At 42.0% G+C, this 13,573-nt stretch overlaps 1 protein-coding gene across 1 annotated transcript in view; it reads right to left on the reverse strand.

The window, feature by feature from the left end:
- Nucleotides 1–13,573, reverse strand: part of GRM7 (glutamate metabotropic receptor 7) — an 818,732-nt gene that overhangs the window by 10,734 nt on the left and 794,425 nt on the right. Inside the window, exon 9 of the mRNA XM_057555658.1 lies at nucleotides 1,854–2,100. Within this exon, the coding sequence (XP_057411641.1) occupies nucleotides 1,854–2,100 (247 nt within the window). The remainder of the gene's footprint in view (nucleotides 1–1,853; nucleotides 2,101–13,573) is intronic.

A 13,573-nucleotide genomic window follows, 5' to 3' on the forward strand; every position in this document is an offset into this window, starting at 1 on the left:
GAATAAAATGCTACAAAAGTATAACTGTGCAGGTATATTTATCAATACAGGATGCGTATAAATAGAGGCGTAAGTATGTTCATGGAAATATTTTTATTGGCCAGTTCCATCTACCTTGTGGTGTTTGGTATGCCTTTAACATCACCATCGTGTCTATGTAACCAGTCACGCTGAAATGTGGGCTTTTTCACCTTTACAGAAATGGCAGAACATTAACATGTAATTGACATACTGCTTTTTTAGATGGATGAGATTTGATGACACACTTGTGACATAGATATTATCATCTCCATTTTATCCAAGAGAATGCTGAACTTTAGGAAACCTCAGTAATTCTCAAAGCCACACCGCTGGTAAGTGGAGTGGCTTGGATTTGAACCCAGGTCTGTCTCAACCCGAAGCCTCTTCCTACGCCACACTGAATATCACAGCAATTCTCTATCTATTCCCTTTCCTTGGAATTGACCATTTTTTTCTGATGACACAAGAACAGAGCCTGTACATCCATTGTTTCTCCCTCCTCTCACCCGTCCCAGGATCTCTCCTATTGAAACGTCAACATGAAGCCCACGATGTTGTTAATGGGCCTTTGTTTCCTTGTCCACAGACTCTCAAGCATTCACTGTAGTCATTCAGCCAACTATTTAGAAATGGATTGGGCCAAGATCATGGATTGCTGTACAATAGTTGTCAGGGTTAAACTCAGTTGTCTCCTGGTTTTTAAAGACCTCAGTTGTAGAGCATAAAGAATTACGTCAGTATTTAGAATAGGAACTACTTTCTGCTTGGCAATAAACCTGTGGCTACAACAAAATCAGCTCATAACTGAACAATAAGTCTTGAATGACTTAATGGCCAACCTGAAACCTCCTCTACTTTAAAACAGGAAGTATCGTGAATACGCTAAACCGCTTCATTCTGTATGGAACTAGTCAAAAAGTCCTGGAAAACAAATCCTAGGAGTGATATGTTTAATCTGAAATGCTCTCTTACCACCATAGTATTAGTAAAATTAGCAACTGGGGATTTGAAGAATTTAACTCTGGTTAAATGGTCTTTCTTTCCTTTTCTTTTCTTTTCTTTTTTTCTTTTTAACAAGCTAGTGTCTGTATGTCCGTCGTCTTTGTGGTCATTTGCCAGGATGACTAAAGGCTACCCAGGCGTTGCAGATCGGCCATGTAGGTATCAAATCTGGCATTTCATCCTTAATCCCACCTCTACTATTTGTCTTTCATGGGATGAAACTCCTCTGGAGTTATCTGGTAGATGTTTTCCCCACGTGGGCATGCCATTAGCATGGTAGTGTCTGGGCCTGTATACTTGGATGAATGTTTGCCAGCTTTATTCAATAATATGTGTTTTTTGTTTCTACAAGGCTTGGTTAGTAAAGAATCATAACTTTCTCCACATTCACGTTCCAGTGCAAGGAAGTTATGCTTCCAAAATTCTTAAATATTCCAATTTCTTTCCTATTGCTGCAGTTCCATGGGATGTCGAAGGTTCCCTAGCAGGAAGCTGATCCCCTAAGAGGAAGGGAACAAGGAAGGTGGCTCAACAGCTGTGTTTATGTCAGTTGGAGGGTTTGGGACCAAAGGATAGGAAGCCAGGGAAGGGGGAGATTTCACACTTCTGAAGCAGAGCCTCTGAAAGCTGCTTTCCAACAGGGAGCAAAAAGAAAACGGTGGCAAGAATGAGCACACTCTTAAGAGCAAACGTTAGCATTCGCCAAGGCAACCCAGCCCATAAGACAAGAACGGTCACAGTCGTTCTCCAAAGAAAGGCAAGCACACACCATGTTTGCCAGAGCTTCCTGACGCAGGCTGGGCAGATGGAAGGAAAGGAAAGATACTTACTGCTTGGGTCTACGTTTTCACAGAGTTCTGTCTTGGCCTCCCCGTTGGGTCTGTCACTGGGCTTGTGTGACAGCCGCGATGACATGGTGGCTGCTGTGACTACGGCCTTGAAGCTTCGCTTGCGTTTCTGGACATTGAGCTCAGGGTGGAAAATGATGATGTACACTTTCGGCATGTATAGCATCCCCAGCGCCACTGATGCACTTAGGTTCATGGAGATTGTAAGCGTGGTAGTTTGTATGTAGAGCTAGGAGACACAACACACAAGACACTATTACAAATAAAATGACCGCAGAGGGAGGCTGAACACTTAACAACGATGTCGAGCATGGCTGTGTCTGGGAGAGAAAGCATAGCAATCCCCAGGGAGACGGAATGGCTCTGCACATTTCTTGGAGAGTTTATACATACATACATATATATATATATATATATTTTTTTTTTTTTTTTTTTTTTCATTGATTGAAAATCATTGGGGGGATCCATGTGCAGGCCTGTCCTGGAGAAGCATCCTTCATTCAAGTTCAGGGTCGACCTTGAATCAGACTTGAAGTCCCTTTATTCAGAATGGCAGCTGGATAGGAAACCATGAAGATCATATTTGCAACCTTGAGTAAGAGGTAGTTGTTTTTTTACCCCTCATACATTCACAAAACAATTAACATTACATGATCTCTTGCTACATAGATAACTCTGGGACCTTATTTGAAAAGTCATTATGTCAATATTTGTATCTTTCTGCATGTTTTTAAGAAAGGGTTCACCTTCGCCATACCCACATAGTAGTGAGTTGAGTTTCCCTGGAAAGTAAGCCCTTCTTGCTTCATGCTGATTTACAAAACACCAGTGGCAAGGGCCAAGATGTAGTGGTGTTGGCTTGTCCAGTCTCCGTACATCGACAGTTGCTAAAAGGCTACAAAGCCTCATTCTGACACGTGTTATGTGTAGTTCGGATGGGGCCCCCGCAGCTGTCCTTGTGTCCTTTTGCTTCCTTGAGAAATCAGTAGAGCAACCTATTCACTTACTGTTCAATGTGTTAAATCATTGTCTTGCCTAAATTGGAAAAGCTGAAGGTTGAAAGGGGTGGGGAATGGTAAGATCAGTAAGGGGAAAGCTACAGACAACTTGCCTTGGTCCAGTTGCATTATGAAGTGCCCTGGCATGATCCTTAGCCCATCATTCATTTAGATATGTTTGTGGTTTGCATGACTTCTAAAGCCTAGATTCAATGTGAGGTGATGGATGTGTTCATTAACTTGATTGTGGTCATCATTTCACAACTGTACACATTGTCTACATTGTACACCTGAGAAAATAATGTCGTATAACCTAAATATATGCAATTTGTAGTCATCGATCATACCTGAATAAAGCTGAAAATAAATGAATAAACAAACAGGTAGATAGGTAAATGAATAAATAAATTTCAAGTACATAAAAAAAAAAAAGAAAGCCCACGTGACTAGCTCCCATGGCCTTTTACATCAGTGGAAAACCTAGCCTCCTTACAATGTATTTGATCATGGTTTTCCACAACTATGTCTTCCCTCGTATCTGAGGATAAAATCCCCATCCTTAATAGATTCTGCAAGGTCCCACGTGGTCTTCCCCCTGCCTAATTTTTCCGACTAATTGCCCGCCACTCTCCCCCGCCTCTCTCCCTAGGACACCATCCCTGTGGCACTCCTTCAGGTCTTGAAGATGCTGGGTTCATTCAACCACAGACCTTTCTACATGCATGCATGTGATTTTTCTTTATTCTTGTCTCCTTCTGTATGGAATGTTCCTCCTCTGCTTCTTAGAACATCCATCCCAGTCTGCCCTACCCCACAGCCTCAAGGCTAGGCCAGCTTCTTTACCTACAGGCACTCAAGACACTTGGTTTTTTTCTTTTGCTTTTTGGGTTTTTTTTTATTATGGCTCTCCATTTGTAATCACCTACCCACTACCCTGATTGTTTGACTGCCCAACTCCCCAGCTAAGCCACAAGTTCCACAAAGGCAGGAATCTTGTGTATGTAGTGTGTCATTGTGTCTGCAGTGCTGGCAAAGAGTAGGCACTTAATGATCATACAATGGATGAGCTCATGTGTTCATATAAGGGGCACATTTTTCCTACTGATGACTCTATGGTCAAACAGCCTTTCTCTAAATATGCAAGAATTGCCATCAGACCTATTAGCTGCCTGGCCATTTCTGATCTTATTTCTTCAATCTGAGGCTCTGGAGAAGAAATTAAAAGAGACTTTGCCATCTCATCTGGAAGGAATACTGTTATCCAGCAAACATTAATTTGAATGTGCATGTCTCTGAACGCTTTAAGGGAGCTGCCAGCTGCTAACTGTATAATACGTAGTAAATGTAAAATATAAAGACAAAACAATATTGAATTAATGATCCTTTTTTTTAACATCTTTATTGGAGTATAATTGCTTTACAATGGTGTGTTAGTTTCTGCTTTGTAACAAAGTGAATCAGCTATATACATATACATATATCCCCATATCCCCTCCCTCTTGCATCTCCCTCCCACCCTCCCTATCCCACCTCTCTAGGTGGTCACAAAGCACCGAGCTGACCTCCCTGTGATATGTGGCTGCTTTGGTTGTGAATTAGACCGTGTTTTAAAGTTCATCTTTTCCTGTGAGAGTACCTTTAGACCTTCAACTCCATTCTGCCCTGCTGCCTACCCTATCCAAGAAAGTCTTAACCACAGAACAGAGCTTTATGAACCTAGGCAATGTCACTTCCTTCCCTCATGGTCATTGCCGTCGTCCTACTCATGAGGGCTTTGCAAACCATGAATTAGCCAGTCTAAGAAAGAAAGGGCTATAAACTAACCCATGGGATCTTAAGCTTTGTTTCTCTTTCTCCACTCAAAAGCAAATTTTGCAGTTGAAGAAATCATCCATAGCTTGTTTGTGTTGAGTTTATGATTTATATATAACTGTAACTTATATATGCTTAGGTACATATGTAGATGTTTGTGCCTGTATGTGTATACATACATGCTTTTTCTCAACAAAGACTACTTAGCAATTTAAGACTTCAAAAGCAATGCTGTTTATTTTATGGAGTGTTTAATTTCGTTATTTTCAGGCTACAGTCCGTCAAGACTTTGATACTTGTTTTGAAATTTTTATAATGTCTGGTGACACTTCCGAAATCTATGAAAACCAAAAGGAACGTCATTGACCAAATTCCTGTGCCCCCAAATCCTCTATACATTGCAGAGTGGTTAAGAATGAGGAACCTAGAGCTAGTCTGAGTTCAATTCCCATTTACTTGTTTCGTGACCTTGGACGAATTACTTCACCTCTCTCTGCCTTAGCTTCCATATCTGTAAATGGGGATAACATTAGTCCCTACCTCATGATGTTATCTTGGTGACTGAATGAGTTACTATTTGTAAAGTGCTTAGGACAGGACCTAGCATGTAGTAAGTACTATGAAAGTATTTGTAAATAAGTTATATGGGTAGAAAGATAGGAAGGCTACAGTCTGCAGAGAACCCAGAGGTATTGATTCACAGGGGTACGACCCCACTCAGCCCCAGGAAGGGAGCTAAGTCGCTCTTTTTTTTGGCCTTTGGTGGGACGCTCACCTTTTGACTCTGAGTTTTCATCCCAGCAGCCCCTTTAGTACAATTTTTTTTAGCAAATTGCAACATATTGATTTTTAGTCTGAAGGCTATTCCTGTTTCACCCAGCGCTTATTGTAAAATGAACATTGTGTACTGTAAAATTACCCTGTGTGATTTGGGGTATTGTATACCATTTTACTTTATCCTCCTTATAATTTCTTCAGAGATGGGAAGGTGTTGGTGAGCATTATTGATCCCTTCTGTCAGGGCACAGGGGTTCTGGCACGCACAGCTGAGACCAGGCATCTCCCTAGGACTGACCTCATCCCGTCTGGCTGTGAGGCTCATCCCCAGTGGAGAGAAGTCCCCCCGACCACAGTCAGTCCTCGGTGGCTCAGGCTTGTGGGGAGGATGCTGACTGCCTTGCGATGTCCACGAGTTTGGATACTTAAGCCTTAATTGTATCATCAGGTTAAATACATTTCCAGAACCCAGTTTCTATTCCTTGGTTGAATGTGGCTTTTCTACCAACCACCATGTGTAATCCAGCTTATATAACTAAGGAACATCTAGGCAAGGGATTCAGAGTCAAGCCGGCAAAGTGTTTTTTATTTTTTTTAATTTTAAAATTTTTTAAATTATTATTATTTATTTTTTAAATTTTTGGCTGTGTTGGATCTTTGTTGCTGCGCGTGGGCTTTTCTCTGGTTGCGGCGAGCGGGGGCTACTCTGTTGCGGTGCGCGGGCTTCTCATTGCGGTGGCTTCTCTTGTTGAGCACGGGCTCTAGGCGCACAGGCTTCAGTAGTTGTGGCACACGGGCTCAGTAGTTGTGGCTCGTGGGCTCTAGAGCTCAGGCTCAGTAGCTGTGGCGCACAGGCTTAGTTGCTCCGCGGCACGTGGGATCTTCCCGGACGAGGGCTCAAACCCGTGTCCCCTTCACTGGCAGGCAGATTCTTAACCACTGCACCACCAGGGAAGTCCCCGGCGAAGTGTTCTGCACGATACTCTAGAACAGCAGTTTTCTTAAAATCTGATGCACGGAATCCTTGGCTGTAACCACTCTGTGTCTCAGTTTCCTTATTTGTAAAAGGAAGATAATAATAGTTCAGTTTTCAAATGCTGGCTTTGAAGAGCTGATTCATTAATATATGAAAAGTGCTGAGACTTCCCTGGTGGTGCAGTGGTTAAGAACCTGCCTGCCAATGCAGGGGACACGGGTTGGAGCCCTATTCCGGGAGGATCCCACATGCTGCAGAGCAACTAAGCCCGTGCGCCACAACTACTGAGCCTGCGCTCTACAGCCCGCAAGCCACAGCTACTGAGCCCTCATGCCACAACTACTGAAGCCCAGGCTCCTAGAGCCCATGCTCTGCAACAAGAGAAGCCACCGCAATGAGAAACCCGCACACTGCAATGAAGAGGAGCCCCCGCTCGCCGCAACTAGAGACAACCCGCGTGCAGCAATGAAGACCCAACGCAGCCAAAAATAACTAAATAAAATAAATAAATGAATTTATTTTTTTAAAAAAGTGCTTAGCAAAATGCCTGCGAAACAAGTACCCATGAAATGTGAGCTGCTAATATTTATATTCTGCCTAATATTTATATTAGGATGCTGGGGTATAGATCTCCAGATAAGTCTTCCTTAGTAACTGCTGCCATATATTTTAAACTTTTAATATAGGTCTTACTTATTAACTACAAAGTAGTTTCTAAAAATCCAGGCCTATTCATGTCTTGTCTGATTGACATGTACCAGCAAGTATACTGTTAAAGACACAGCTTTGTGCTTAATGCAGTGCCAGGCAAAGCCCAGCTGAATCTGCCCTGCGCATTTTCTCACCTTGGCCTAAAAGTTCATTGTCAGATAAATGTGAGTGCATATCATGAGATGCCATTGTTGCTTTAGAAATCGGTATAGCATTTAGGGTTACTTGAGTTCTCCTTCTGTAAGTTTTGATTGCTAAGATACTGAGAAAGTTGAAAACTCTATAGTGCTCTTGAGCGAACTTTGAAGCTTGCCATCTCTTCTGTGTAAGTTTCAGAATCAGTTTAACTGAAGACTATTTTTGATAGATTCCAGGGCAAGCTGTTAATGACCACATGCTGTAAATTCACTGTGACCTGTATTTGCCAGATAGGCTATGTGAGAGAGACCTTACTTTTCTCCACTGTTGGTGCATTCATCCACTTATCAGGTTGCCATTTTCAGTGAGATGCAGTCATCCATCAGTATCCATGAGGGATTGGTTGCAGGACCCCCTGAGGATACCAAAACCTAAGGATGCTTAAGTCCCTTATATAAAATGATGTAGTGTTTGCATATAACCTATGCACATCTTCATATACTTTAAATCATCTCTAGATTAATTATAATACCTAATGCAATGTAAATTCTATGTAAATAGTTGTAAATACCATGTAAATGTTGTGTAAATAGTTGCCAGCATGCTGAAAGTTCAAGTTTGGCTTTTTGGAACTTTCTGGCAAAATTTTCTTCCGAATATTTTTCATCCTCAGTTGGTTGAATCCATGGTTGTGGAACCCGTGGATATAGAGGGCTCACTGTACTAGCAAGTGGCCTCACAGACCATTGTGATGGTGATAGGGCATTCTCCCTGCCATCAGGGAACCACATTGTAACGGCAGGAGGAACACAACCTAGAATCAAGTACTGTGTACTGTAGTAACTGCACATCGCATCCTCTTTCTCACAGTGTCTACTGGCCCCTGCTTTCTTCTCCCCTTGGCATGTCCTTTGCTCACCTGTTCTGCCTCTGGTAGCCTGTTTGCATTTGATGTTCAGTCCAAAGATTCCTTCTACATAAAGCATCCCCACGTCCCCAGTCAGGACGATTGCCCTGTTGGCCCCTTGGATGAGGTACAGCTCCGAATAGCACTTAACCTGGTCTGAAGAATACAGTCAGTTGTGCTGTAATGCATGCTTTAAAATGCAAATTCATCCTGATGAGGTCGATATATTAGGGAACGATTTGAGTATAACACGAAGTTCATGTTTACAAATGTGTGATTTCTTCCGCAAGAAACACCAGGTGAGCACAGCAAACTGCACCCGGCCAAACCCAGCCTTGTGGGATACACGAAACACACACACGCCCCGCCCTCAAACATCTGCCCAAGTCCCCCTCCACAGTTTCACGATAGATCACAAGCAGCAACACTTCTGCCACTTGCTTCCAGGTGCAAACTTTAGGTCCTTTTTTAAATAAAGGTAAAGTGACATATGTATTACAATATTTACGCATTTCTTAGCCGTTGAACAGGTGTAAAAACGATGCCACCATTTTTATTAGATTCCTATCTTTTTTAATGTCACTGATGATATTTTTGCGTGTTACATCCTTAACCCAATTTTTCCCATAAGTCTAGTTCTTTCTATTGCACAATTTTGCTTAGCATGGTGAGTTTTAGGAACATACGTGTCACATTATCGCAGAACTGACTGGATAATAGATCCGATGTCTGCCACAAAGTGTGCACTTATTAAATTCTGCTTGCACAGAAAGTTCTACACTTGAAGCACGTATTAGATGTGAGAAGTAGCCTTGGCATTCACAGTTGCTTTAAGAAAAGCTATTATTTGTAGTCTGTAAGTTATCATCATCATTATTATTATTATTTTGCTATTATTTGTGTGCCTCTGTTTCCTCATTTCTAGAGTGGAGATTATAACGACAGACATCTTGTAAGGTTGCTGGGATCAAATTGGACCATAGTAAAATACACAGGAGGGTGCCCAGCATGTAGAAACCACTCAACCCAGGGTGTTATTATCACTGATTGATCTATTGGCTATAACATAAAATGCCTTATTCACTCTGCTGTTCTTTTTCCTATAATTTTAATACATTTTGATCAAATTGGACCATAGTAAAATACACAGGAGGGTGCCCAGCATGTAGAAACCACTCAACCCAGGGTGTTATTATCACTGATTGATCTATTGGCTATAACATAAAATGCCTTATTCACTCTGCTGTTCTTTTTCCTATAATTTTAATACATTTTGAAATGGTCATCTTTCTTATGGAATCCACCGAATAACAACCTACTTTAGGGAAAGACATCTCGCTAAGTTTGCTTTCTGTTTTGTTTGAAAGTATACTCAAACCCCTGTTTTATCTGTCATTGACTGTTCTATGAGAAATAACCTATTATGTGCATTCCCAAGTGACCATTGACAACTGGGACAAGAAAGCTTTAGCGGAGTCTTTTGGTAAGATGGGAGAAGTTTCATAATTCTCATGACATCCCAAAGTCTGTACAATAAAAATGAAAAATGTATCTGATACAGATACATTTAGAGTAAAGAGGAAGGGTACATCATTATCTGACAGATGTTTGAAACATTCATATGTCTAAGTTGAAATAGAAGCTCCTGGCAGGTAAGACCAGTGTTTTTGATCCTTACCACCTGCACCCCTTGCTTCCTAATTAGAGTCACCATATTTTTGAGAAATAATAATGATACATGGCTGGAAATGAGGCAGGGTGTTTGCAATGGGGCTTCTTCAATCATCCGGAGGGTCAACATACTGAAGGCTTTTGCTTAGTTATGAAATAATGCATGATGGTGAAAGGATTCGGTGTAATAATGAGGAAAAATACTGTTTTGTGGGGGGGAAGATACTTGGATCTTCTAGAAGGATGGTATTGGAAAAACAAGGTGTTTCTTGTTAGAAGTGGTTTCAAACTTGGCCTTGGATTGTTGGTTGGTAACGTTGCGCAAGCTACTTCACTTCTGGCAAGCGACAGAGTCAAAATTCAAACCCTAGGAATTTGTTACCAGAGTGTCTGATATAAAACCCTTCTCATTCTACCCCTACCACAGAGACCTTCTCACCCTTTTGAAAATTAAAAGATAGCACAGTGCCCGGTGGCATGCTCAGAAAATGTGAGTCTTTATTAGAGTAGATGGCCCCATTTCTGTAGAGAGTTTTCCTGCTATTCTATTTAAAACCTGTTTTCTTTGAATAGGTAATATATAGATAGATGATAGACAGTATACATAAAGAAATACACACACACATACACACCAAATATTATGGGACACACTCTGTGGACAGGCTTCTGGCATGGAATTATAAATAATGAAGGCAACTAGACAATTATTGGACAAGACCTAGTGTGACTGTGTTTCATTTTTCTCATTTAGTATCTCCAGGCAGACGTGATGTTAAGTCTACACACAATTACATGATTTATTTGGAGGGACATAAGACACGCACTCCAGGTGAATGCAAATCAGTTTCTGGAGCGTGAGAGAGGTGATTATGTCATGCTTGAAATCACCTACACCTCGGTTCTTTGCTCTCCTGACCAGAAACCTGATGCTGTGTCTGTTCCCACACAGCACTGTCAGACAGATGCTGTTATTCCAACTGGCCACATCCTTGGGAAGTTCAGGGTTCTGCTCCCCACGCCATCCTAACGAGCTGCGTGCTATCCTACTAGCTCATTCTTCCAGGCAGTCACTTCTGATTTTTCTGGGCACGTACTAGCCCTGTGATCCCTCAATTTTGATTTTAAGATTTTTTCCTCTTCCAACTACAAGGTAGGAGTTTTACTCTTCTATATAGCCAATGCTGGCACTATTTGTTCTACTGTATTATCTAAAAGGTTATTTACCATTCCTCCTGGTTCAAGAGCCCCACAGATGTCAGGCCCCTGTCTTGTAGTGATTTAGCATACAAAGGCAAAGCATTTTCCCCACTGTCAGCCTCGAGAGGCACACTCCTGCCAGATTCCATTGGCTCCCCTGGAATCCTTGGCCATGTTCTTCAAGACCGAACCTAACAGCATTTTGTAGGAGGCAATGTCAGATTCTGTCTTACAATGTGAAAATACTGGCTTGTACCTCGCTGGGGAATACATTAGGTAATAAATGATGATGATCTGTATTACTTTGCAAGTAAACCAGGGCATTAAAAAGAAAAGTCTGAACTTAACGTATTCCACTTCTAAAGTTGTCATTTGAAATATTCCACTTATAGAAATGCAAAGCTGTCTAATCTTGCCAACTTTTAAGGTCACCTTTATAGTTCCTGTGAATATAAAAAGACAGGAATCAAATGAAAATACTGATGTCAAATTAATGGCTAAAAGAAAGAGACAGTCTTGGCATTTCTTGGGAATAGTCAATGTGTTTCAAGTAGGACTTGTAAAGTGTTCATTGAAACTGGACCCAAGAGTGTCATTGACACGAAGACAATGTCAGATTCTTATAAAAAGAAAGTATGTTCTTAATCTCAGTTTTCAAAGTCATTGACGATGACTTTCTGATGAATTTTGACAGGTTTTGATCATGGCGGTTAGTTTTGTGAGTCTTCCTCTGTTCCTTTTGGACTGTATCTTTCCCATCTTGCCTCTGAGCTATAGTAGCTCCCTTCCTGCCCTTCAAATTCTTCCTCTCCTCTTGCATTAGCTCACATGTATCGCCTTTGCTTCCCTGCTTTTCCACGGCCACCGGTGCAGCACTGTGGGTGTGGATGGAGACAGGTCCCCTAACTGCTGTCCTGACTCTGTAGTATGCTCTGGTACCCACTCAGCCAATGGTGTCTCTGGCCGATGGGCACAGCAGCCAACATCGGGGACCTAGGAGCTGAATTGCCCACCCAGGGGTAACTTGTGCTCTGAACTCCTCAGCAACAATCTCAGTTATGTAATGGTTTAAACCCGGAAGGAGAAAATAATTGCAATCAGACTGCCCAGAAAATTGTAGATAAACAGTTGCTCAGCCTGTGCCCCTAATTGGAATGGTGAGGGCTCTGAGATGGGGCAGAGAAATAACACTCACCCTTCTAAGAGAAATAGAACAAGAGGAGTGAACCTGGCCGAGGAGTAGTGGCTAAGTAGTACACGGTTTTGATCTTACCTTCACAAGATCCATTTTCCTTTCCTTTTGTTTCCAAGGTCCTGGATCATGGATCTCAAAAGTAGTGTTTCCTACCCACTTACTCCCGAGGGCCTGCAGTCTGGCCTCTATCACTACCTCCTCTGTATCTGCCCTCTAAACCTTCCCAGACTTCCTATCAGACCTGAGAGGTTTTTTTCCAGGTTTCATTCCACTTTAAAACTCAATGCTGAGGACAATAGTATAGGGAGCTCCAGCTGTCCTGATGCTTTAACTCAACTTCCCATCACACTTTGAATGAAGAGAAAATCCTTAACCTGGCCTCAGGAACTCTGCAGAGTCCCCCTTCCGCCTTCCCTCACCTTCTCTAAGTCCTTCAAATATGCAGTGCTCTGTCCAGCCTCAAGACTTTTGCACATGCTGTTCCCTCTGCCTTAAATGCTGTTCCTACTCATCTTTTCCTGGCTACCTCCTACCTGCCTTTCAGGTCTCTGTCTCACTTCCCCGAGGAGGGCTTCTCTGACCCTCATATATAAACTATGCCCTTCCTCTCTTGCTTGCTCATAGAACATACTATTTCCCTTCATTACATCAATCACAAGTTGTGATTATTCACTTGCATGTTTATTTAATAATTATCCCCTCAATAGAATATTCTCATGAGAGCACAGACCATCTATTTTGACCTACTGTACATAACTCCTGGAACATAAAAGTACTCAGTTCATAACAGTTGAACAAATGAATGAGTACAATCTAGGAAATATATGTTGTGCAGCCAAGAGCCATCAAACATACGACAAATGTACTGGCATTGGAGTCCAGAGTTCTGGGTCTGGAGGTAGGATATGCCACTTACTAGCTACTGTGGGATCTTAAGTAGCTCACTTAGCCTTTCCAAGCCTGGATATTGATGCACCATGAGGCGACTAATGGCATCTACCTCCCAGAGATGTGGTAGAGGAGATGGCTTGTTAGTGGTCCTACTTCTTAAACTCTGAACCCATGGTCAGAGTGCTGCCCTGCTGCAATATATGTGTATGTAGCATCGGATAATGTAACCATGTCCAGAGGCTCTTGGGCTTTGAAGAACCATCATTTCTTCCCATTTTTCCAGATACTTTTTCCTCTAGCAATTTCATTGGCTTCCTTTTTTCCCCGGTCCTTTAACTGGGGCACTCCTCTGGCCTAGTCAAGGCATTCAGAACTAATAAACAGAGGAGGTAAAACACAGAGATAAATTATCCCCTATAATAGGAACAG

Source organism: Balaenoptera acutorostrata, chromosome 10 (genome assembly GCF_949987535.1).
Source record: "Balaenoptera acutorostrata chromosome 10, mBalAcu1.1, whole genome shotgun sequence".
Lineage (NCBI taxonomy): Eukaryota > Metazoa > Chordata > Mammalia > Artiodactyla > Balaenopteridae > Balaenoptera > Balaenoptera acutorostrata.